We start from the raw sequence: 22,254 nt of genomic DNA, 5'->3' as shown, positions 1-22,254 counted from the left end.
GAATTTGAATTATTTTTTCAAATTTAGCAAATCTTTTTTTTTTCGCAAATCATACATACTATTAATACTCACATAATATTTACATAATATATACAAGATCAATTCACACAATATTTTGAAAACATAATCACAATGACCAAGCAGATGCGGCAAACTAAATTATTCTGAATCCAGTTTTTCCCAATAGGCTAGTGTCAAATTTAGAAGGAAAAGATGTATATTTTGTAGTCATTTCCTGTCCGTGTACTGATCCAATTTTTATTTCATACGAAAACATATGACGCCGTTTTTTTGACATACAAAAATCGCAAAGTAATCGGAAACAGTAAAAAATCGTAGAAATCATTGACAAAAAAACTAGATACCTAAAATCGGGCGTATGACATTTGCGCCGATTTTTTAAATTTTCATTCTTTCATTTGCGCCGATTTAATTTTTTCATTTGCGCCGATTTTTTATTTGCTCCTAATTGGATTAACAGGTAAGTTAATACTTGTACATGTACTATACCGTGTAGGTGTATTGGTAAAATCTGTTTATAAACATAGGTTTTAGTTAATTTTGATTCATATTGTTCTGAACTTTGCTGTAATTGATGGACATATTGCACACTGCAACGAGCCGAGGAGTCAATTTTTTTAACCATCGACGGCCACACACATAAGTACGTTAGCAAGACAAAGAAAAGATGGATTACGTTATTGACAATTACAACAAATATAGAAGAGACGAAATCACATGAAAGGAACATATTAGATATGTTGCCTATAAATACTCAGCAAGAACAGATTTATGATTTTAATGTCTTCCGTTTTTATGGATTTGAATGCTGTAAATAGATTTTAAAAAGTCATTTTAGTATACACCAGAGTGTTTTTATCTAAGGGTTTTACTTCTTGATTTTAAAGTATGTAAATATAGTGTACAACTGGATGACGGAAGAGGTCTATAATGATAAATATAACAAAAAACCTGACTTGGATGGAGAGTTGTCTCATTTGCACTCATACCACATCTTCTTATATCTATTCACCTGTAATTAACCTGTAATTTACCTGTAAAAAAATCGGCGCAAATGAAAACAGAAATCGGCGCAAATGAAAGAAAAAATCGGCGCAAATGAAAGAAAAAATCGGCGCAAATGAAATGCAGATCGGCGCAAATGCAAAACGCCGCTAAAATCAATCTACAGGACATGCTTTTTAAATCTGAGTAAACACCTAATTAAAAACTCAACAGTAAAAACCGTAAGCAGTGAAAATTGTTATTAGTACGAAAACACATTACACGATGATAATTGATAGCGTCGAAAAACTAAATTATACAAATGTGCGCAAAAAAAAAACTGACTCACAAAAAAAATTCAATAGTATGTAGTTAGAATCAATTTTCAAATCTGTTAAACAGTGTGACAAATGTCCACTAATAAGTCATATCTAATAATGGTGCTCCTAAACAGGATGCATATACAGGAAAAATATTCATAAGGATACGTTAGTTTCTTTCCCTTCTACTCAAATTTCCCTGACAGCTTAGCGAAGAAATTTTTGTTCAACCCCCTTTTACGGTCTGGAGGGGGGGAAACATTTAAAATACGGAGATATGTCATCCGAACTTTCTCGAGTGAGATCCTCATGCGAAAATCCTGAAAATATACCTGAAACAACAAGTGCTTGGTCAGCATATGAAGTGTGTAACAAACTCAGCGTTACACTGAAATATAATGACGATCCACGTTCTGTTTTCATTATCGGATATCTCGAATTAATGGAGCAAAATTTCAAACTTATCGAATATATGAAAAACCATTTTGAATCTCCGGATCAAGAATATAAAACAAAACACAAATGTTTTCAGTTTGCATTAAACACATGGAAAGACATGGTGATAGATAGCGAATTTATTAATGATATTGAGGTTTCAGGTGCCTTAAAAATGAACAATGTATTAGACAAACCATTTGAAACATCTTCTTTGTATCATGACTTTGTAGAGCCAAAGGAGAAGAAACAAGAGGCAGACAATGGAGAACAATTGGTATTACTTAGGAGTACCTGTCAGAAGTAAGTTGTAGTCTCTACATCAACTCTGCATACATGTACATATGTATGTGAAGTCCATGGTTTTGTTTATTTTAAAAAAAATGTTGTGTATTCATTCAGCCACATACAATACTTAGATAATAATTAAAGATTGGACTGCAGGACATTCTGCTCTTCATTTGAACCAAAGCAGAGTGTCTAGAAATCCAATCTTTATGATCTAGGTAAAATGTATGTGTATGCAAGCTTTCAAGGGGTGACGGTCATACATATACTTCCACGTTGTCTATAGGATTAGTCGGCCATACTTTAAGTATTTATTCCATTGTCGTTATGAAATAAAAAATAATCAAAGTACTAAAGTACTGAACATTGGATGACTGCAAGTTCTTGTGGATGGTGATCACAAGCACTTGTCTCAGAAAAAAAATCATACACTATCTCTTTACCTAAAAGTGAGGTTAATTTACAGATATAAACAAAACTCTGAGGCAAGTTCTTACGTGGATAATAAATGAATGACTGGGAATTCAACCTCATCATTATAGCTACAGTATTATATTGTACAATGTAGTGATACAAATAAGTATACTCTGGTTTGTTGTTATACATTATATTAATATTTGTATATCACAGTTACATGTCAGTATATGTCATGTACAAGTTGCAATTTTGTACAGGTTATAACATGTACAAAAATATTGTACAATGCTAAAATACAAGTTATAACATGTACAAAAGTACCTCGTACATGTTATAACATGTACAAAATATTGCTTAAAAATTGTTTTATAACCTGTACAAAATTTGAAAAAAATAATTACATGTAGGCAGAATATACAATGAAATTTTTTGAGTAACGGTACTGAAAGGACAAGGTTCACTAATGGCACAAAATGGCCTAAAATATCAACTTTATAATAAAACACCAAAAAGGTCTCAATTTGGTTCGTAAATGGGTCTATTTCAAAAGTATAAATGCTAAATGTATCAGTTCTTTTCAAAAGACTACATGATATTCGCCAAAGTAAGCCCATTTTGGACATTTTGTCAAAATATGATGATTTTGTGCATTTTTCAGACCTAAAAGCTTTTGAAACACCTTGGCCACCACCTACGATCCAGAATGTGTTGTAACCAAAAGATTCCAATTTTGATATAGATTTCATCAATATAAAAACTTTTTGGATCATAGATGGAGGCCAAGGTTAATTATGCCAAAAACAATTAAAATTATGGACAAAAAGTACCAAAATTGACCTTTTAATACAAATTATGCTCATTTAAGGGGTCATTGCTCCATAAATAGTAAAGGAAAGTGCCAGAAAAAATATGTTTGTCTTAGTAGTATTATCACAAGTATTTCTATGTGACATTAGTAATTTTTTGCCCCAATTTAAAAAACATAAAAAGATCAGGGCCAATTTTAACCCTTCGTGAACCTTCTCCTTTCACCCTGAAAAATGAAGTAATAGCAAAGGTTAAAAAGTGAACAAGTGAATAAGGCCAATTCCATTTTTGAAGTTCGCAGAAGACCTTTTAAATACTTGGGTACTGAGACATTCATACCATTGTATAAAACCATGGTCAAAACTCATTTGGACTATGCTAGTTCAGTATGGTCTCCGTACAAGAAGCGATACCCTCACCAATTCGCTAGAAATGACCTAAATTAAAGGAATTTTAGACTTGTTAATTTAGTTCTTCTTTTCTCTCAGCTTCGTTAGTACCCAATACCGGTGGCGATGATACACAGTGGTCATGCTGAAACTTTCTTCATTAGCCATGTTAACATCACTTAAATTAATTCAAGTACATTTTACCATTGTTTCTGTTTCTAACACAATGGTTTGTTCGTCTTGTCGGCTTAATCATGACCATTCAATTCAACATCAGTTTCAGTGTTTGTCAGTAATAATATCAGTCTCTAACATTGTTTTGTCAGTTTCAAATTGAGTGTCGGTATTAAGTTCACAGACCTTTTTTAAACCATTAAGCAATTATTAAAACTATTTTTAAAACTGGTCATTAACGGTATCAAAAAGGTATCAAACTAATATAAATTAACAATAACAAAAAAAATGATGAAAATATTATTAAGGTTAATGTAATAATAGAAACATATTTTTTATTTTCAAATTTTGTACAAGTTAAAACAATTTTTAAGCAATATTTTGTACATGTTAAAACATGTATGAGGTACTTTTGTACATGTTATAACTTGTATTTTTGCATTGTACAAATTATAACATATACAATTTTTTTGTACATGTTATAACCTGTACAAAATCGCAATTTGTACACGACATATATATAATTTTCATCCATTTGCTTTTCATTTTATTCTACTTATATATTAATTATAGTGCAGTGCAAGAAAAACATTTTTTTTTTAGGAGTATCTTATGTTATTTTGCACTTGATAATGTCCATGTATTTATCATAGTTTATAGATCGGTCACAATTCCAACATGAATGTTAGGTAATGCAAATCTAGGCAACAATACACCAGAAGGCCCTCATGGTTATCCAATGTAATCTTGTAATAATTACAAAAAGCAGTATTTCATATAGTTATTACATAAGTATGATTTTGTTGTATTTACAAAAAAATGTATAATATTACATGTATGTGTACAATGTATATACAATTTCTTGACAAAGGCATAATTTTAAAATATTTGTGTTCAATACACTTCATCAAAGAAATGATTATAAACAATTCACAATCTTATTGAATTTCAAAATTAACCATTATCATGATTATCTGATTACCATGATTACTTACATGTAGTTTTATATTTAAAGAATAAACCAATTGTTTTAACTAGACAGCAATTAATCTCCCATTTTGGATAATTGTTTTTATTCCTTTTATTTTTTCAGTTTGTTTGTTGCTATTATAGACCCATTTAGTAAACAAAAATAACATAAATACACAACAGAATAATACATAATTTACAAGTATATATATAATTTACCATCTACAAATAACATGGATTTTTCACAAAACTTTATAAATAAAATATATTTCTGGAAATATGCCACAGACCACATGTTTTCACAAAGTATGGACAATGTTGTTCCATAGCCAATATGTTGAATCCTGCATTGTGTATGCACATGTGTGGCTGAATGAATGAACAACTTTTTTGGCAGGAGAAAAATATTTTTCTCTTTTGAAATAATGAAAGATCTAAGTATAAAAATTGTCTACATTTGAAGAATATACAAAAGCAAAACACCACAGATAAAAAAATCTGTTCTTGCATTTCACCAAAATTGTTTAAACAATACTTTTCCAAAACAAAAGATTCATAAAATTGAGAACGAAAAATGGGGAATGTGTCAAAGAGACAACAACCCGACCATACAGCAGACGACTACCGAAGGCCACCAATTGGTCTTCAATGCAGCAAGAAACTCCCCCACCCAGCTGTCCTTCAACTGGCCCTTAACAAACATGTATACTAGTTCAGCTATAATGGACATCATACCATTCATACTAAACTCCCAATTATCAGTCAGGGGTACATGTACTACTTGTACAAGTAATTTTTATTTACTCAAAAAAAGAGGAACATAACCCGTGCCAACAGCTGATTTTTAAAAGAATAAATGTGTTTAATTCTAATGCAAAAACCCTATAAGCTATAAGTGAATCAATATTAAAGCCAAAATATACAATCTTTAATGACCTTACAACAGTATATATATGTTAGCGGCAATAAGTAAAATTAGGCATTAAGCTTAAATACTAGGCAATAAGCTAACGCCTAGGCATTAAGTTATTGCCTGAAATTTTCAGGCATTAAGCTTATTGCCTGAAATCTGATGATGATTATTCATCCTATTGCCGAAGATAATTTTAGGCAATAAGTAAACTCTGGAATTTATGCATATTGGGTGATTTATTCTTGATAAAGAGTCGTTTTTTTATTATATTTCTAATTCTACATTTATAAATATACATTCATTTGACAGATCTTCAAAATTAGTAAGTTTATTTAGTTATTTTGAAAAACAGAATAAACTCATACATTCGTGTTTGTGTGGTATAAATAAGTATCAAAAAGACTTAAAAAAAAGTAATTTTATCCAATTGAAAAAGGGGGGAGATTCTATAGAATAATTATAATTATATTTATTTGAAAATTTGTACACTTCATTAGTCGAGCTGGTTTGAACTTGTCAAAAGTAGACCAAATTAAGATTGGATTTTTTTTTATCACACCATTTTCTATTTTTTTTTATTGGATAAGTAAATTGTCTTTGTTAATAGTTCGACAATTTGTGATAACAAAATGATTTTTTAACACAAATTTCTATCAAGTTTTTATATTTCTAAATTATTATTTGATGCATTTTAATATAAATAACATATTTTATTTGTTAATTTATTTCTGGTCTCCTGTGGATATTTGTCATATTGGTAATCATGCCACATCTTCTTTTTTATATTTAGGATGACACTGGGTCCTGTACTTTTGCATTGTTAAAATCGGTGAAATTTGATTTTTTTTCTTCTTTTCATTCTCAAACGTATGTTATTTGCAGTAATAAAATAAAATAGTTGAAGTATTCAGTATTTATATGAAGATGCACGAGATTTTCCTATGAACTTTTAAGTATGAAACCATGACGCTTCGAATTCAGGTCCCTCAAAGCATAACATGATTTTACCGATTATATATTTAATTTTTACTATTTACAATTATTTTGTTCAATTCTAATATAAAACGTAGTTATATTTTTTACTTATATTTTGTTTCAAAGAGTTTAGATCTACAATTATAATATAAAAAATATTTATAACCTTTCATTTAAAACTAGTAATTATTTTCTAATAATTAATTATATATATAATCGGTGTGTGAAGTAATGTTTTTGGTTGAATTTGATACAATATTTCATTTTTTTCATTTGCTATTTTCTTTTACGCCAATACTTAGGACATCCCAGCTAATGAAATCCTCAGATAGCTTTCGATGTGCAGAATGCTAAGAAATGTCGTAAGTCGATCCTAACTATATCATATTTTCTGTCCTAAGAATATCTTATAGGACTAATCTTAGGACAGTGTCGATAAACAGGCCACAGTTATCATAATATTATTATGTAACAAAAATATTTTAATTTAAATGAATAAATGTCTTTTATTTACTCGCATTTACATTTTAGGCATTAAGCTTAATGCCTGCTCACATTTTTCAGGATTTAAGCTTAAATCCTAGGATTTAAGACTAATGCCTAACATCATTTAGGCAAAAGACTTACTGCCTAGGCGTTAGCTTATTGCCTAGGATTTAAGCTTAATGCCTAATTTCACTTATTGCCGCTAACATATATATTGTAACTATATCCCTTCTTAACAAGTCTGTTTAAAGGTTTTGTTAGCTTTTGAGGTGAATACTGTATGAAGAATATTACCATAAAAGATTGGATGTGAATATTCATGCATACATGAATATACTTATGAAACACTAAAATGTATAAATATACAATGTTTAAGAAGATGTGGTATGAGTGCCAATGAGACAACTCTCAATCCAAGTCACAATTTATAAAAGAAAAACCATTATAGGTCAAAGTATTGTCTTTAACAGGGAGCCTTGGCTCACAAAGAACAGAAAGCTATAAAAGGTCCCAAATATGACTTACTGTAAAACCATTCAAACATGAAAATGTTTAATCTATATATAAAATGAGAAACCGTATGAACCACATCATATGTTTGATTATAAGCAAATTATTTAATATAGTGTACACCAATAATTACTTTCATTCAATTTCCTTACAGAATTTTTGCAAAACTGAAAGTTTTTTCCGATCAGTTGCTGTTTGTAATGGACAATTTAGGCAATCCATCAGAGAGAATGTTCAAAGATCTGTTCATGGCATTTGTAAGGATATTTGATCTCAAAATTTTGTAAGTACAATGGATTAATTTTTGTATTATTTATACCATTCGCATGTACAATGTACATGTAAGCTGTTAAAAAAAAAATTCCAGAGCATGTAAAATTGCAAGGTTTTAAGGAGAGTGAAAGATATATGAAACAAGAACTATCTTTAAAAAAGATATCCGACGTATATGTTTAAAACTATCATTTTGATAACCTTCAGAAGCACAAAGATACCATTTAAATAACGTTTTCTCTGTTTGTGCTCAGTATTCTCGGTCCTCATATCTTTCTGTTTACATTCACCAAAACCCCGCGGAGATCTCACATGCATAGGTGTGTTCTAAAAGTCATGTATGTTGGTACAACAAAGTTTACATTAAAAATCATATAATTGTCCCGAATAAACAGCTGTCACGGATGCAAAGAGCTATTGGAGAAACAATTATTTTAATAAAAATATAAATCTTTGTAAGATCTAGTTCAAATATTTATAGTTTTTCACTTGCTCTCCATCACGATATAATTAACGAGACGTTTTTTCAAACACAACCAAATCACCCACCATGACAACATTTTGTCCAATCACAGAAAGGATTTTTGAGCATGCGTATTCTGTTGCCATAGTTAAGCGCCCTTAAGTTCAAAGGGCACAAACCGAAACTATACAGACTACATCAGAAAAATACGGGGTTTTCTAAAATGTTTAATATTGGGGAATATGAACAATATTTTCTTTTTATATAATGTCAATGGGTGTCATTAATATATAACATTAAAAAAGATTCAACACATATTTTGCTGGTCAATCTGATTATGCTATGGGAGTTAATTGGATGAACTACTGAGAGATGTTTAAATTGATTGGCATCTCACATTTACCATTTCCACCCTCAATTGTGAGTTTTAATTTACCAATGGTATTAACATGTATCTTATGCCTCATTTTATTGAACAATATGAATTTGGTGCTTCTACTATGAGTAATGCACCTTTTGTATTTGCCAAATGTGTAATTGCATAAATAACCTCATGATCACATACTTTCAGAAGTAATTATTTGTAGGACACCTATTTTCTTTTTTTTGTTAAGGTATTATATATACATTTTTGATTTTTTTTTTACATTTGTTAGTTTGATACAAAAAGTAACGGTACCTTATCCCGGCCTTGTTAAACATGAGATTGTTTATTTAGAAAATTTGTTAGTAATTGTTAGTATTCGAAATTATAATATGTATACAATATATTTTGTGTATCCATTATTTCAATATTGATCAATAAAGAGAGAATTTTATTTAAGAGAGAAAGTGGGAAGAGAAGAGAAAATAATAAAGCAATAAAAAACAGTTGCAAAACAAAAACAAAAAACAAAAACTATAAGAAAAAAGACAAAAAGAAAATACTTGAAATTTGGAAATTGGCAGCAGTGTTTTTTTCTTAAGATACAACATTAAATAAATTTGGCAAAGTTGGTTTTCCATTGTAAATAATACATACAAACACAAAACAGATATTAAACAATGTACGTGCTATTTTTGGCACAAAACAAGAACAAAAAACAATAAACAACATATAACAGTATATTATATAAAACATATATATGGTGGTGTGGAGAAAGCTAAAACAATATACACAATAACATTACATAGGGTAATGCTAAGTTTTTTAAATGTACATTATTCTAGTAATGGAAGCCAGGGGTCTTAGTAGAGGTTGGCTATGTGAAGAGGTTTTGTTTTAAAAAATATATTCTTTTCTAGTATAAGATTTTCTTTTAGATAGTTTTTCAGCCCTGAAAAATTTACTTGATTTTCACACAGTTTTGTTCTATAAATGAAGAATTTTGTTAAAAGTAGAGTTAAATTTTTTATTTTTTATTTTATTATTTATTAGTTTCCGAATAAAATTATATCTATGTTAAATGGAATAATTATCTGTGTTTGGTTATAAATCAAGTCCATGAGTCTTATCCAGAGATCTACTATTTTATGGCATGACCAAAATATGTGTTTAATATCTTCGGTTTCTTCATTGCAGAAAGTACATTTATCGCTTTGTTTTATTTTAATTTTAAATAAAAATTTATTTGTGCCCTATATTCTGTGTATTATTCTATATTGGAACAAGCAAAGTTTTGAGCTTTTTGTAGTGTAAAAAGACATATTATGCACAGTTTTCCAATCAAAATTTTTGTTGAGAGTTAAAGACAATTTTTCTTCACATCTAAGTTTAGTACTGCTTTTTCAAATTAAGCATTATACATATCTTTCGAGTCTTTTCTAGATAAAAAAAAATTCTTATATTAATCGGCATAATTGGTCCTTGTCTTTTACGATTGTTAATGGATGTATAGTTCTTTACATTCTTTTTATGTGATTTTATTGATGAAATGACCCCATTATAAGTAAAAAAGTTTGACTTAATTTTATAAATGTTTTGGAATTGTTAAAAAGTCATTAGTTTTCCCTCATTGTTTAATAAATCATTTATCAAAAAGATCTCTTTATCTATCCAGTCTTTATAGAAAATAGATGTTGTTCTGATTTTTATGTTTTCATTATTCCAGAGCGAATCTGATACAAAGTCGTCTTCATTTTTATATGACCGCAAAATTTGTATAACGGTATGATGTTGTCTGCGTCGTCGTCTGCATCTTCGTCTGAAGACACATTTGGTGTCCAGACAATAACTTAAGTTTAAGTGAATGGATCTCTATGAAATTTTATAAAAAGGTTCAATACCTCAAAAGGATGGTTGGGATTAATTTTGGGGATGATGGTCCCTACTGTGTTTGAATTAGGGGCCCAAAAGGGGCCCAAAGCAAGCATTTTTCTACTTTCAGAATATCAACTTGCGTATAAGTATTTCAATTGCTCTGAAATTGTTCCATCAATCTTTAATACCACAGATAGAAGGTTTGGATTGATTTTGGGGGTTATGGTCCCAAATGTGAAGAATTTGGGGACAAAAAGGGGCCAAAATAAGCAAAATTTTTCTCATTTCAGATTTCAGAAATTAAAAAGAATTCTACAAATATTTTTTTTGAGGGGATTTATATTCAACAGCAAAGTGTATTTTTTAAGTTCATTAGACCACATTCATTCTGTGTCAGAAACCTATGATGTGTTAACTACTTAATCACAATCCAAATTCAGAGCTGTATCAAGCTTGAATGTTGGGTCCATACTTACCCCAACTGTTGGGTTGGACCACTGTGTTCGTATAAAAATGCGCCCTGGGTAGCATCTGGTTTGGTATGAATTTATTTTGTAAACCTGTCCAAGCTTTAAAAACTTCTTCCCAAAAAGGGTTTTAACATCTTTTTTTAGGGCCTACAAAACTGATTTTTTTCAGTACTTTCCAATAGCTTATTTAGTTTATCTATTTTCATGTTAGATTTTACTAATAGCAGCTGGGAACAGTAACGTTAATATATATGTTCCTGCTAATAGGTAGCAGTGTATACCGATAGACCATATGGCCACATCATACTAGTAGTAATTTTCTTCTCAGTAGCAAGAAAGTTTTATATAGACATTAGACGTTAGACATTATTTTATTTTATTAATCATGGGCCCTTTTTGGACAAGATGCATAAACATTGATCATAATACAATGATTATTTTTAAACAAGGTTTTAGTAAATTTCACACAACATAAAACACAAAGTAATAAAGTGATAATATGAGCAATGTAGGATATAATAACAGTATGAAGCATTGAGTGTAATGATGCCAATTTAATAAAAAAAATAAAAATAGAACCAGAAATATAGTTTCTCATTTTGTAGTAGTTCTCCTCATGACTATATATAGTGCACAGCAGGGAGCGACTTTTACATCACAACAATGCAGAGGTCAGCAAGGGGAGTTTTTTTCAGAACTACCAACAGATATTATGAAATACTTCAATAGTGATTCTCCTTAGGAGTAATGCACATCAGCAAGTGTTGACATTGCTACTGTGCAAGATTCATCAAGGGATGGTGCTCTAGAACTCACTATAGAGAAAATTAGAGTTCAAATTACAAGTAGTAAAAGGAGATAAATCACATTTAGGCGGATCCAGGTGGGCCCTGTTTCGTGGGAAAAATTTGGTTGATTATATAGGGAATCATTGAAACATTACTGGAGCGGGCCCCCCTTAGGTCAGTCAGCGGGCCCCCCCTTAGGAAAAGTTCTGGATCCGCCACTGTCACATTAAAACTTTTTACATTTCTTAATGAACATGCACAATTCTGATAACAAATTCTCATCTTCATTATTCATTAACCATATCAGTCTTTTGGTAGGGTCAAGATTTAAAAAATTCTTTCAGCAATTATTTATCATTGTTATCATATCTGTTCTTCGGTCTGATATCCAAAAATATACATGTACATGTCATTTACCACCTTGTATTTTTTAGTGACACAACAAACACTCCAGGCTGCAGGTATTATTTACATCATGGAGAGCAGACTGTGACATCAATACCAGGTGCTGTAATGAGTAACTACACAGCTAGGACAGGTTCTATTACACAAAAACTTGTGTCAAGAGTCATTGCTGTTGTGGAGGTGAGGTTTATCTACACAATCCAGCTTTCTGATCTAATACATGTAATAAAAGATGAAAGTGTTTGGTTGATTCTACATGTTAAGTCCTTTCAATTTTAATTATATCTCAATGGTCCATAATTCTCAATGCAAACAAAAAATTGGAAATAAATTCCTATACATATGTAATAACCTTTTTTTTTAATTCCAAGAATAATTTTATTGAATAAAATACATGAGGAATTTCTCTTTAAACTAAAAGTGAAAGATTCAAATAAGTGCAGTGTTTAGTGTGGAGGCTTATAAACAATAGAACATATATTTTGGACTTGTTTTTATACATGTATTTGAAAATTATTTCAAAAAGCTCCTGGAAATCTGAAAATATGGAATATAATCGATTTTATAAATGTAATAAATTTTGTTTTATTAAAAACAGAAAGTAATTATATTAGAAATTTAATAATTCAGTAGACGAAAAAAATTCAGAGCAAACCAATTTGATAGCCATTATAAAATAATTAAAAGTCCCTGTTTTCGAAAAGTTGAATGAAGTCTTGCATTTAAGAAAGAAATGTTTTTAATCTTTTATGGCTCGGCTGAGTCTCTTAAGAATGATTTAAGATCACATTACACCACAATTTTTCCATGGATTATCAAAATTTTTAAAAAATATAGCCAGTCAGATGTGCAATAAAACTTTAAATGGAATTGAAAAAAATATATCCATTGAATATAAGATACTAATGGCTTTTGTCACAGCTGTCTATATAGCCACCTTAGATTTAATTATATGTGGCATGTTTCAATATACTTTTAGGTAAGAAAGGAGTACAGTCATTCACCAGACCAGGATTCTGAATCATCATCAGAAGCCAAGAAAATAAGACTAGAAAGCAGACAAACAAACAGTATTGCTGAACATGTACATACAAGATTGAAAGGACAACATATTGGAGATATGCTAGCTGTTACTCAGTCTGAAGCATCTGTCTTTGACTACAATGGAGTATTTGGATTTATTGTCCAGGGAACAAAGGTTTGTTCTGATCATTATCAATATATTTATGAAAATTGTCATAAATCCAAATTAGTTACACACGTGTTACATCATGTACATATAAAAATAAGCAGATGTGGTATGATTTCAAATGAGCAAACTACCCATAGCCAAGACCAAAGAACAAAGTAATAAAACATTGCAGGTCAGTAATGAACAAGAACCAATCCCATATAGTAAGCCAAAAACAAAACAATTAAACAGTTCTTGTCAAGTTACAAGAACTGGGCTATGTCATAGATTTTTAGCTCACCTGGCCCGAAGGGCCAAGTGAGCTTTTCTCATCACTTGGCGTCCGGCGTCCGGCGGCGTCCGGCGTCCGGCGTCATCCGTCGTCCGTCGTCGTTAACTTTTACAAAAATCTTCTCCTCTGAAACTACTGGGCCAAATTTAACCAAACTTGGCCACAATCATCATTGGGGTATCTAGTTTAAAAAATGTGTCCGGTGACCCGGCCAACCAACCAAGATGGCCGCCATGGCTAAAAATAGAACATAGGGGTAAAATGCAGTTTTTGGCTTATAACTCAAACACCAAAGCATTTAGAGCAAATCTGACATGGGGGTAATATTGTTCATCAGGTCAAGATCTATCTGCCCTGAAATTTTCAGATGAATCGGACATTTCGTTGTTGGGTTGCTGCCCCTGAAATGGTAATTTTAAGGAAATTTTGCTGTTTTTGGTAATTATCTTGAATATTATTATAGATAAAGATAAACTGTAAACAGCAATAATGTTCAGCAAAGTAAGATCTACAAATAAGTCAACATGACCAAAATGGTCAGTTGACCACTTTAGGAGTTATTGCCCTTTATAGTCAATTTTTAACCATTTTTCGTAAATCTTAGTAATCTTTTAGAAAAATCTTCTCCTCTGAAACTACTGGGCCAAATTTAACCAAACTTGGCCATAATCATCATTGGGGTATCTAGTTTAAAAAATGTGTCCGGTGACCCGCCCAACCAACCAAGATGGCCGCCATGGCTAAAAGTAGAACATAGGGGTAAAATGCAGTTTTTGGCTTATAACTCAAAAACCAAAGCATTTAGAGCAATCTGACATGGCATTAAGAGCAATCTGACATGGGGTAAAATTGTTCATCAGGTCAAGTTCTATCTGCCCTGAAATTTTCAGATGAATCGGACATTTCATTGTTGGGTTGCTGCCCCTGAAATGGTAATTTTAAGGAAATTTTGCTGTTTTTGGTTATTATCTTGAATATTATTATAGATACAGATAAACTGTAAACAGCAATAATGTTCAGCAAAGTAAGATCTTCAAATAAGTCAACATGACCAAAATGGTCAGTTGACCACTTTAGGAGTTATTGCCCTTTATAGTCAATTTTTAACCATTTTTCGTAAATCTTAGTAATCTTTTAGAAAAATCTTCTCCTCTGAAACTACTGGGCCAAATTTAACCAAACTTGGCCATAATCATCATTGGGGTATCTAGTTTAAAAAATGTGTCCGGTGACCCGCCCAACCAACCAAGATGGCCGCCATGGCTAAAAGTAGAACATAGGGGTAAAATGCAGTTTTTGGCTTATAACTCAAAAACCAAAGCATTTAGTGCAATCTGACATGGCATTTAGAGCAATCTGACATGGGGTAAAATTGTTCATCAGGTCAAGTTCTATCTGCCCTGAAATTTTCAGATGAATCGGACATTTCATTGTTGGGTTGCTGCCCCTGAAATGGTAATTTTAAGGAAATTTTGCTGTTTTTGGTTATTATCTTGAATATTATTATAGATACAGATAAACTGTAAACAGCAATAATGTTCAGCAAAGTAAGATCTTCAAATAAGTCAACATGACCAAAATGGTCAGTTGACCACTTTAGGAGTTATTGCCCTTTATAGTCAATTTTTAACCATTTTTCGTAAATCTTAGTAATCTTTTAGAAAAATCTTCTCCTCTGAAACTACTGGGCCAAATTTAACCAAACTTGGCCATAATCATCATTGGGGTATCTAGTTTAAAAAATGTGTCCGGTGACCCGCCCAACCAACCAAGATGGCCGCCATGGCTAAAAGTAGAACATAGGGGTAAAATGCAGTTTTTGGCTTATAACTCAAAAACCAAAGCATTTAGAGCAATCTGACATGGCATTTAGAGCAATCTGACATGGGGTAAAATTGTTCATCAGGTCAAGTTCTATCTGCCCTGAAATTTTCAGATGAATCGGACATTTCATTGTTGGGTTGCTGCCCCTGAAATGGTAATTTTAAGGAAATTTTGCTGTTTTTGGTTATTATCTTGAATATTATTATAGATACAGATAAACTGTAAACAGCAATAATGTTCAGCAAAGTAAGATCTTCAAATAAGTCAACATGACCAAAATGGTCAGTTGACCACTTTAGGAGTTATTGCCCTTTATAGTCAATTTTTAACCATTTTTCGTAAATCTTAGTAATCTTTTAGAAAAATCTTCTCCTCTGAAACTATTGGGCCAAATTTAACCAAACTTAGCCATAATCATCATTGGGGTATCTAGTTAAAAAAATGTGTCCAGTAACTCGGCCAACAAACCAAGATGGCCACCATGGCTAAAAATAGAACATGGGGGTAAAATGCAGTTTTTGGCTTATAACTCAAAAACCAAAGCATTAATAGCAAATCTGACAGGAAGTTAAATTGTTGATCAGGTCACGATCTATCTGCCCTGGAATTTTCAGATGAATCGGATAATCAGTTGTTAGGTTGCTGCCCCTGAATTGGTAATTTTGAGGAAATTTTGCTGTTTTTTTGTTATTATCTTGAATATTATTATAGATAGAGATAAACTGTAAACAACAATAATGTACAGCAAAGTAAGAACTAAAAATAAGTCAGTATGACCAAAATAGTCAATTGACCCCCTAAGGAGTTATTGCCCTTCATAGTCAATTTTTAACAATTTTCTTAAAATTTGAAGATTTTCAATAACATTTTCCACAGAAAGTACTGTTATAGATAGAGATAATTGTAAGCAGCAAGAATTTTTAGTAAAGTAAGATCTACAAACACATCACCATCACCAAAACACAATTTTGTCATGAATTCATCTGTGTCCATTGTTTAATATTCACATAGACCAAGGTGAGCGACACAGGCTCTTTAGAGCCTCTAGTTGTAAAATTTGGCATGCAACTTTCAGTTTCGCTTGTTGAATTGAACTGAAAATTGAAAAAATAATGCATTGATCATTTTTATTTTCTGAAATATTCTGATTGAATACTTATAAAATAGTTGAAGAATTGTATAGAAAGCACATACAATCAATTGTGTCTTAAAGTTATCCAATCTCTTATTCCATGTATACCACAGATCATGCTTTAAATTTTTTATATCAATTGATATAAAATAATAATAGGGTCACAGATTTGGTATTTACAGTACACATCAAGCAAAGTGGTGTATAAGGTGAAAGTTAACCACAAAACATTGAAAAATGCTAACCATGTTAGTCTTGTGAGCACTCACATTGTTCCAAGTCAGGAGCCTGAAGTTCAGTGGTTGTCGTAGAATAATGTCGGTCATAATTGTTATTTCTAAATTAATTTGTTATAAATTGATCTGTTAGTTTTATAAATTGAATTCTTTCAAATTTTTATAGTTAGGGCATTGCATAGCAGATTATAGGATATATATGGTTTTTTTCTGAGTATTTTCTCATTGTTGAAGGCTGCATTGTTGCATATAGTTTCTTACATCCACTTCATTGGCAATAACACATCTCCTTGTTTTATGCTATCTGTTTAATGCTGTTTTAGTTTTTGGAGCAGTTGATTTTAAATTCATTTCTTTTTGTCTTTAGGTAACATTTGTATTACTTCAAAGCAGTAAGAAGTACTTTAACAATCTTCTTGAAAAGGACAAAACAAAAAATGTGTGGGCGGATGTGAGATACAGTAAAGAATGTAACTTGTTAACAAAGGAAGGAAGGAATGATCTTATCCCTGTTTTGTTAGGCATAGAAAAATTACTGATTCAGACTGTTTGAGGTAATAAATAAGTTATTGGTTTTATAAAATTGAAAGTCACAGTTATTAAATATGTGTTTCATTGGGGAAACTTAATTTTGGCTTATTTAGGAAACATTAAACAATAGAATGGGTTAACATTCAATGAGGTTATTCCTTTTAAAAAATACTTCTGAAATGCCAAATAGAAATTGGGGGTCACATGCCTTATTTTCTAGATAAATCCAAAAAGCACAAATTGTTCCATCAAATTCAGTTTAATTATCTGCCCTTGATTTAAAAAAGGATTTTAAAAGTACATTCTGAAAATTTGAATGCACTTATTGAAGCGACGCTTATTTTTTTCATAGTTTGTTCTTTAAAATTCAGGTTTTACATGTTCAATGCTGTTGTATACAGTGAACAATATTTGATAAGCTATTTTGAAATGAAAAGAGTTAAATTTGAATTCCTTAGGGATTTCCTGCCATTATTTTTCAGACAGGGTTTACCCAACTGTTACTATTTCCATGATATTGAAGGCCATACCTTGACTTATAATGGTTAACTTTTATAAATTGTTATTTGGATGAAGAGTTGATTCATTGGCACTCATACCACATCTTCCTATATCTATAAGGGTTTTAGGGCAGCTTGAGTCATTAAAGGTTCCAAATTTCGTATATGAAACGGATAAATATGTTATATAGTTTTCTTGGGTAAACTAATACTAGTTTTGCAATTCTGACAACAGTGATCTAGTTGACTTTAAATTGATTCAGCTACGTATACTGCATGCATATATTCGGTTATTGTTCCTTTCTTTAAACCTGATAATGAAAAACTATCCTACCTTCATAAGATATTCCTACATAATGAAAAAGGGTCAGCTATGAAGGAGTTTAATTGTTTTCGAAATTTAATGTAACTTGTCAATGGCCACCGGACTGTTGACCACATGTTGACCACAGAGGTTTGGTTAATCTGATGGTTTTATTGTAGCAGCATTATAACAATATTATACTGGGTTCTACAGCAATAACTAATTTGTTTTACCCCCAAGTCTACCTGTTGTCAAGGTTAGTTAGCCTAAAGTAACATATTGGTAATCAGTTTTAAAAAATGGCTGTTCACCTCAAAACCAGTCTTGCAATTATTGTTTATTATTTCAAAGCATACTGCACCTTTAAGAAGATAGTCATTAAACTCTTGAATAAGCACTTTTTCAAATGGCAGTGCCTTCATTGCCATCGAGTGAAGACATTTAAATCACATTTATATATAGTATCCTGAAGTACAAAGGGGATGTTGAAGTGCTGTTGTCTCCCTGAAGTGCAATGGTCCGTTCACTGATGTGTGATGGTCTATTTGACGTGTAATGGCTAGTTTAATATGTGTAGATTTCCTGGAAAAGCATTAATTGTCCATTGTTTAACAATTACAAACAAAATCTGATATAGATTATTGTATTTGACATATGATTGTTCTTTTTTGTTTGTTTTTAGAATTGAACCAAGAAAAGTTAAAAGCAATGACAGAACGCAAAGATCTATATCTGAACAGACAACATGTGTTTAGTACAATACATCATGGGACATGTTTTAAGTATAGGAAATTATATGACATAATGAAGACAGAGATAAATTCTATGTGTTAGCTGTTCAAAAACACAGCTTTCATAATTAACAATTTCAAATAGAATATCTGCTCCAAAGAAAGTTGCACCAGGAGATACTGTTATGGAACTGTGCATCTCTTTGCATTTGTGTTTATGTGTGGCTGGATGCACATATTGTTCATGTCTCAATATTTTGTTGACATTTTTAACTGGAGGAGATTCAAAGTCAGGCAGAGGTTGAAGGTTAAAACCGTTTACTAGGATCTAACCACATGGTTTATCTTCATCAGACTCGGCATACTTAATATTTGTATTCAATTATATTTTTTCTCTAAAGAAAAAATGGTGTACTGTTTTATCCCTGTCTTTACATCTGCCCCTCTCTGTCCATCCCATGGTATTTCTTGGAATTTTTCTCAGGAACGACAAAACATTTTTATGCCCATTTATTATGCCCAATTTATGGACATTATGTTTTCTGGTCTGTGCTTCCAATCGTCAGTCCGTCTGTCCATCTGTCCTGCTTCAGGCTATAGTTTTTGGTCAAGGTATGTTATTTTGATTAAATTGAAGTCCCATCAACTTGAAACTTAGCACACATGTTCCCTATTACATAATCTTTCTAATTTCAATACCAAATTCGAGATTTTACCCTATTTCCACGATCCATTGAACATAGAAAATGATAGTGACCGGAAACGGTCATATATGCCAAACATGACCGACTTGGAAACTCAAAAGTCCTAAATGATTCATTGGGATTTAGGTCAACTTTTATTTTTCAACAGAAATAATTTCAGTCATTTCTTTAAGATCGAGTTTCAAAATCGCCATTTTGAACATATTTTTGTTTTGTTATCGATTTTATGTAATTAAACTGTCACTTCAGTAAAGTGTTATAATCCTGAGGGCCCTCCTAATAACTATATTAATGCCTCGGGGAGCTATTGGCTAATGATCACAAGCTCCGAACTAATAATAAAGAAATTAAAATTCCATACCAACTGTCTTCATAATTTAATTACTTTTCAGCTAAGACAATTGTCAATTATGATTTAAGATTAAATTAAAACTTGATTTAATTTACGTAGAAAAAAGTATTTTTTTCACTACCAATACACGTGCTTTGTTTACTATGTAATACGCATGCCTGAAATTCTCTTCTCAGATTAGACACTAAATCGTAAATTTAAAATGATTTCATGCTAAATAAAGCAAGTGCAACTATTTTCACAATATTAAAGGTAAAATATTAAAAAGCCGATCATCTGTGAATTTGATAAACAAAACTAATCCCAGAAATGAGTCCGGAATTGTTCGTATTAGTATTGTCGCATTACATCCGGTTTGAATTTCGACTTCAGAATCAAAAGAAACGTAAGCAATGACTGGGAAAATTATCATTTTGAGTCATTAAAATCATATTATTAATATTTTTAAGCTGTTGCCTTTCCTTAAATGCTCTTGATCGATTTTAGGAAAATGGAAGGATAAATCGTGAAGTAAATGCTATAGATGCAACAGTGAAACAAGTTTGATTATGCTACCAGTATGAGCATACTCTTGCAGTTATGAGATTTTGACAATCCTTTTTTGAAAAGGGCACCAGCATTTAAATTATATGAAAATGACCGAAATTAGGTGAAAAAATTTCCGGATCCTTGATAGTGGGGATGGGGCAACCATGTTCTGTAGACACATTCTTGTTTACTCATTAACTTACTGTTTACCAAATACTTATACATATATATTACAAATAAATCTTTTCAAACTACAATTCAGAAGTTTCTGAACATTATCAGGCTTCATGTGACATGTTTCAGATTCATTGCTTTTCAATTTTCTGTTTACAGAAAATTTATAGTTTCTAAACACAATGGCCATGTATGCAATTTCCGTCATGTATGCAATAAAACAAATCAAATGAAATGTAGGTAAAGTCCTTGGGGTCACCACCACCCCTCCTATTTGAATACTTGTAAATGGTGGAGATCCCCACCCCTCAACCATATATATTTTTGTATGGGACAACAATTCAAATCAGATGAGTATGGGACCATAGGAATTGTGAGTTATGGGAGCTTTGTTTGGGAGACTTCGTAACAGCATCCTGTTACGATTACTTCTTGTTTATTATTTATAACTGTTGATGTAAAGGTCCTCTGGTTTAATGAGTCTTTGTTTACTCCTTGGTTTTGATGGTTATTGTCTCTAGAGGTGGTCTGTGTTGCTAAGATTTTTCTTCTTAACATAGTATTTTGAAAATTGTTATTTTTGTAGTTTCTTATGAGTGTTTTTGTTATGGTGATGTCAATATTTCTTCTATTTCTTAACTCTGATTATCCCTGTGGAATTTCTCCTTCATTAAGAGGTTTAATTTAAATAAGTCAATTTACAGCATCTCAGTTAATGTACATGTGTAAATATAACTTTTATAAAATGGTACACATGATGATATGTTTTATAATAACTTAGTCATACACAGTTATATATTGTTTTATGTCTTTTTTCAAAGACTACACCAATAGTCTGTGATGTTTTACAATATTTAACATTTTCTGAATTATTCTATAAAGGCAAATAACTTCAAAATCCTGTTATCTTTTCAAGGTATAGGTAATTGCTTTCTTTAGTTCCTGTTTGTTTTCATCCTTTTATTTGATCAACAATATTTGAATTTACAATCAACAAATGACATTTTAATTGAAATATAAATTAATGATTTCATTCTACAAACTGTTTTTAGGTAAAGATTGCATGGAATGCAATCAAATCAAATCCTTGGTGTGACTTGATATCTAAATATTCCAAGACTTATCATTACCTTTTTTTGATACACAACATATAGTGCATCGATCATAATATTCTATACATCCTATCCATGAACGTTTTCAGAAATTTATCGATGTAATATATGCTCAAATATTCAAGGAACAAAATGATGTTACACTTGTCAAAAAACTACACAACTTTTGCAAGGTGCATGAATCTAATAAATGTTCTAAAAAACATAAATTATGTCATTGTTAACCTCATCTCAAAAAAATGGAGTTATCTTCCTTTGTGTAGGATAGCTGTTTAATCAACTACAACCAATGAAATATTTGATTTTACTTCCCACTAATAATTTGAAGCAATCTTTA

The 22,254-nt window shown here is 31.1% G+C and overlaps 1 protein-coding gene across 1 annotated transcript; it reads left to right on the top strand.

Moving 5' to 3' along the window:
• Window positions 1-1,498: 1,498 nt before the first annotated feature.
• On the top strand, window positions 1,499-21,012 carry LOC139529926 (uncharacterized). Its single transcript, XM_071325907.1, has 7 exons — window positions 1,499-2,063; window positions 7,843-7,971; window positions 12,356-12,506; window positions 13,306-13,524; window positions 17,349-17,535; window positions 18,999-19,551; window positions 20,935-21,012. Exons 1-5 carry the CDS (start codon window positions 1,603-1,605, stop codon window positions 17,532-17,534), a joined length of 1,146 nt encoding a protein of 381 aa, XP_071182008.1. The 5' UTR covers window positions 1,499-1,602; the 3' UTR covers window position 17,535; window positions 18,999-19,551; window positions 20,935-21,012.
• The last annotated feature ends 1,242 nt before the right edge of the window (window positions 21,013-22,254 follow it).

The sequence above is a fragment of the Mytilus edulis genome, chromosome 7 (genome assembly GCF_963676685.1).
Source record: "Mytilus edulis chromosome 7, xbMytEdul2.2, whole genome shotgun sequence".
In the NCBI taxonomy this organism is placed as follows: domain Eukaryota; kingdom Metazoa; phylum Mollusca; class Bivalvia; order Mytilida; family Mytilidae; genus Mytilus; species Mytilus edulis.
Note: the sequence above shows the minus strand (reverse complement) of the source record. Positions and strands in the feature narration are given on the sequence as shown.

What these genes read in the sequence shown, in the direction of transcription:
- LOC139529926 (XM_071325907.1), top strand. Translation starts at nt 1,603, where the DNA reads ATGTCATCCGAACTTTCTCGAGTGAGATCCTCATGCGAAAATCCTGAA. An exon ending in GAGTCATTGCTGTTGTGGAG is followed by an intron (nt 12,507 to 13,305) that starts GTGAGGTTTATC and finishes ATATACTTTTAG; the next exon opens with GTAAGAAAGGAGTACAGTCA. An exon ending in TTATTGTCCAGGGAACAAAG is followed by an intron (nt 13,525 to 17,348) that starts GTTTGTTCTGAT and finishes TTTTGTCTTTAG; the next exon opens with GTAACATTTGTATTACTTCA.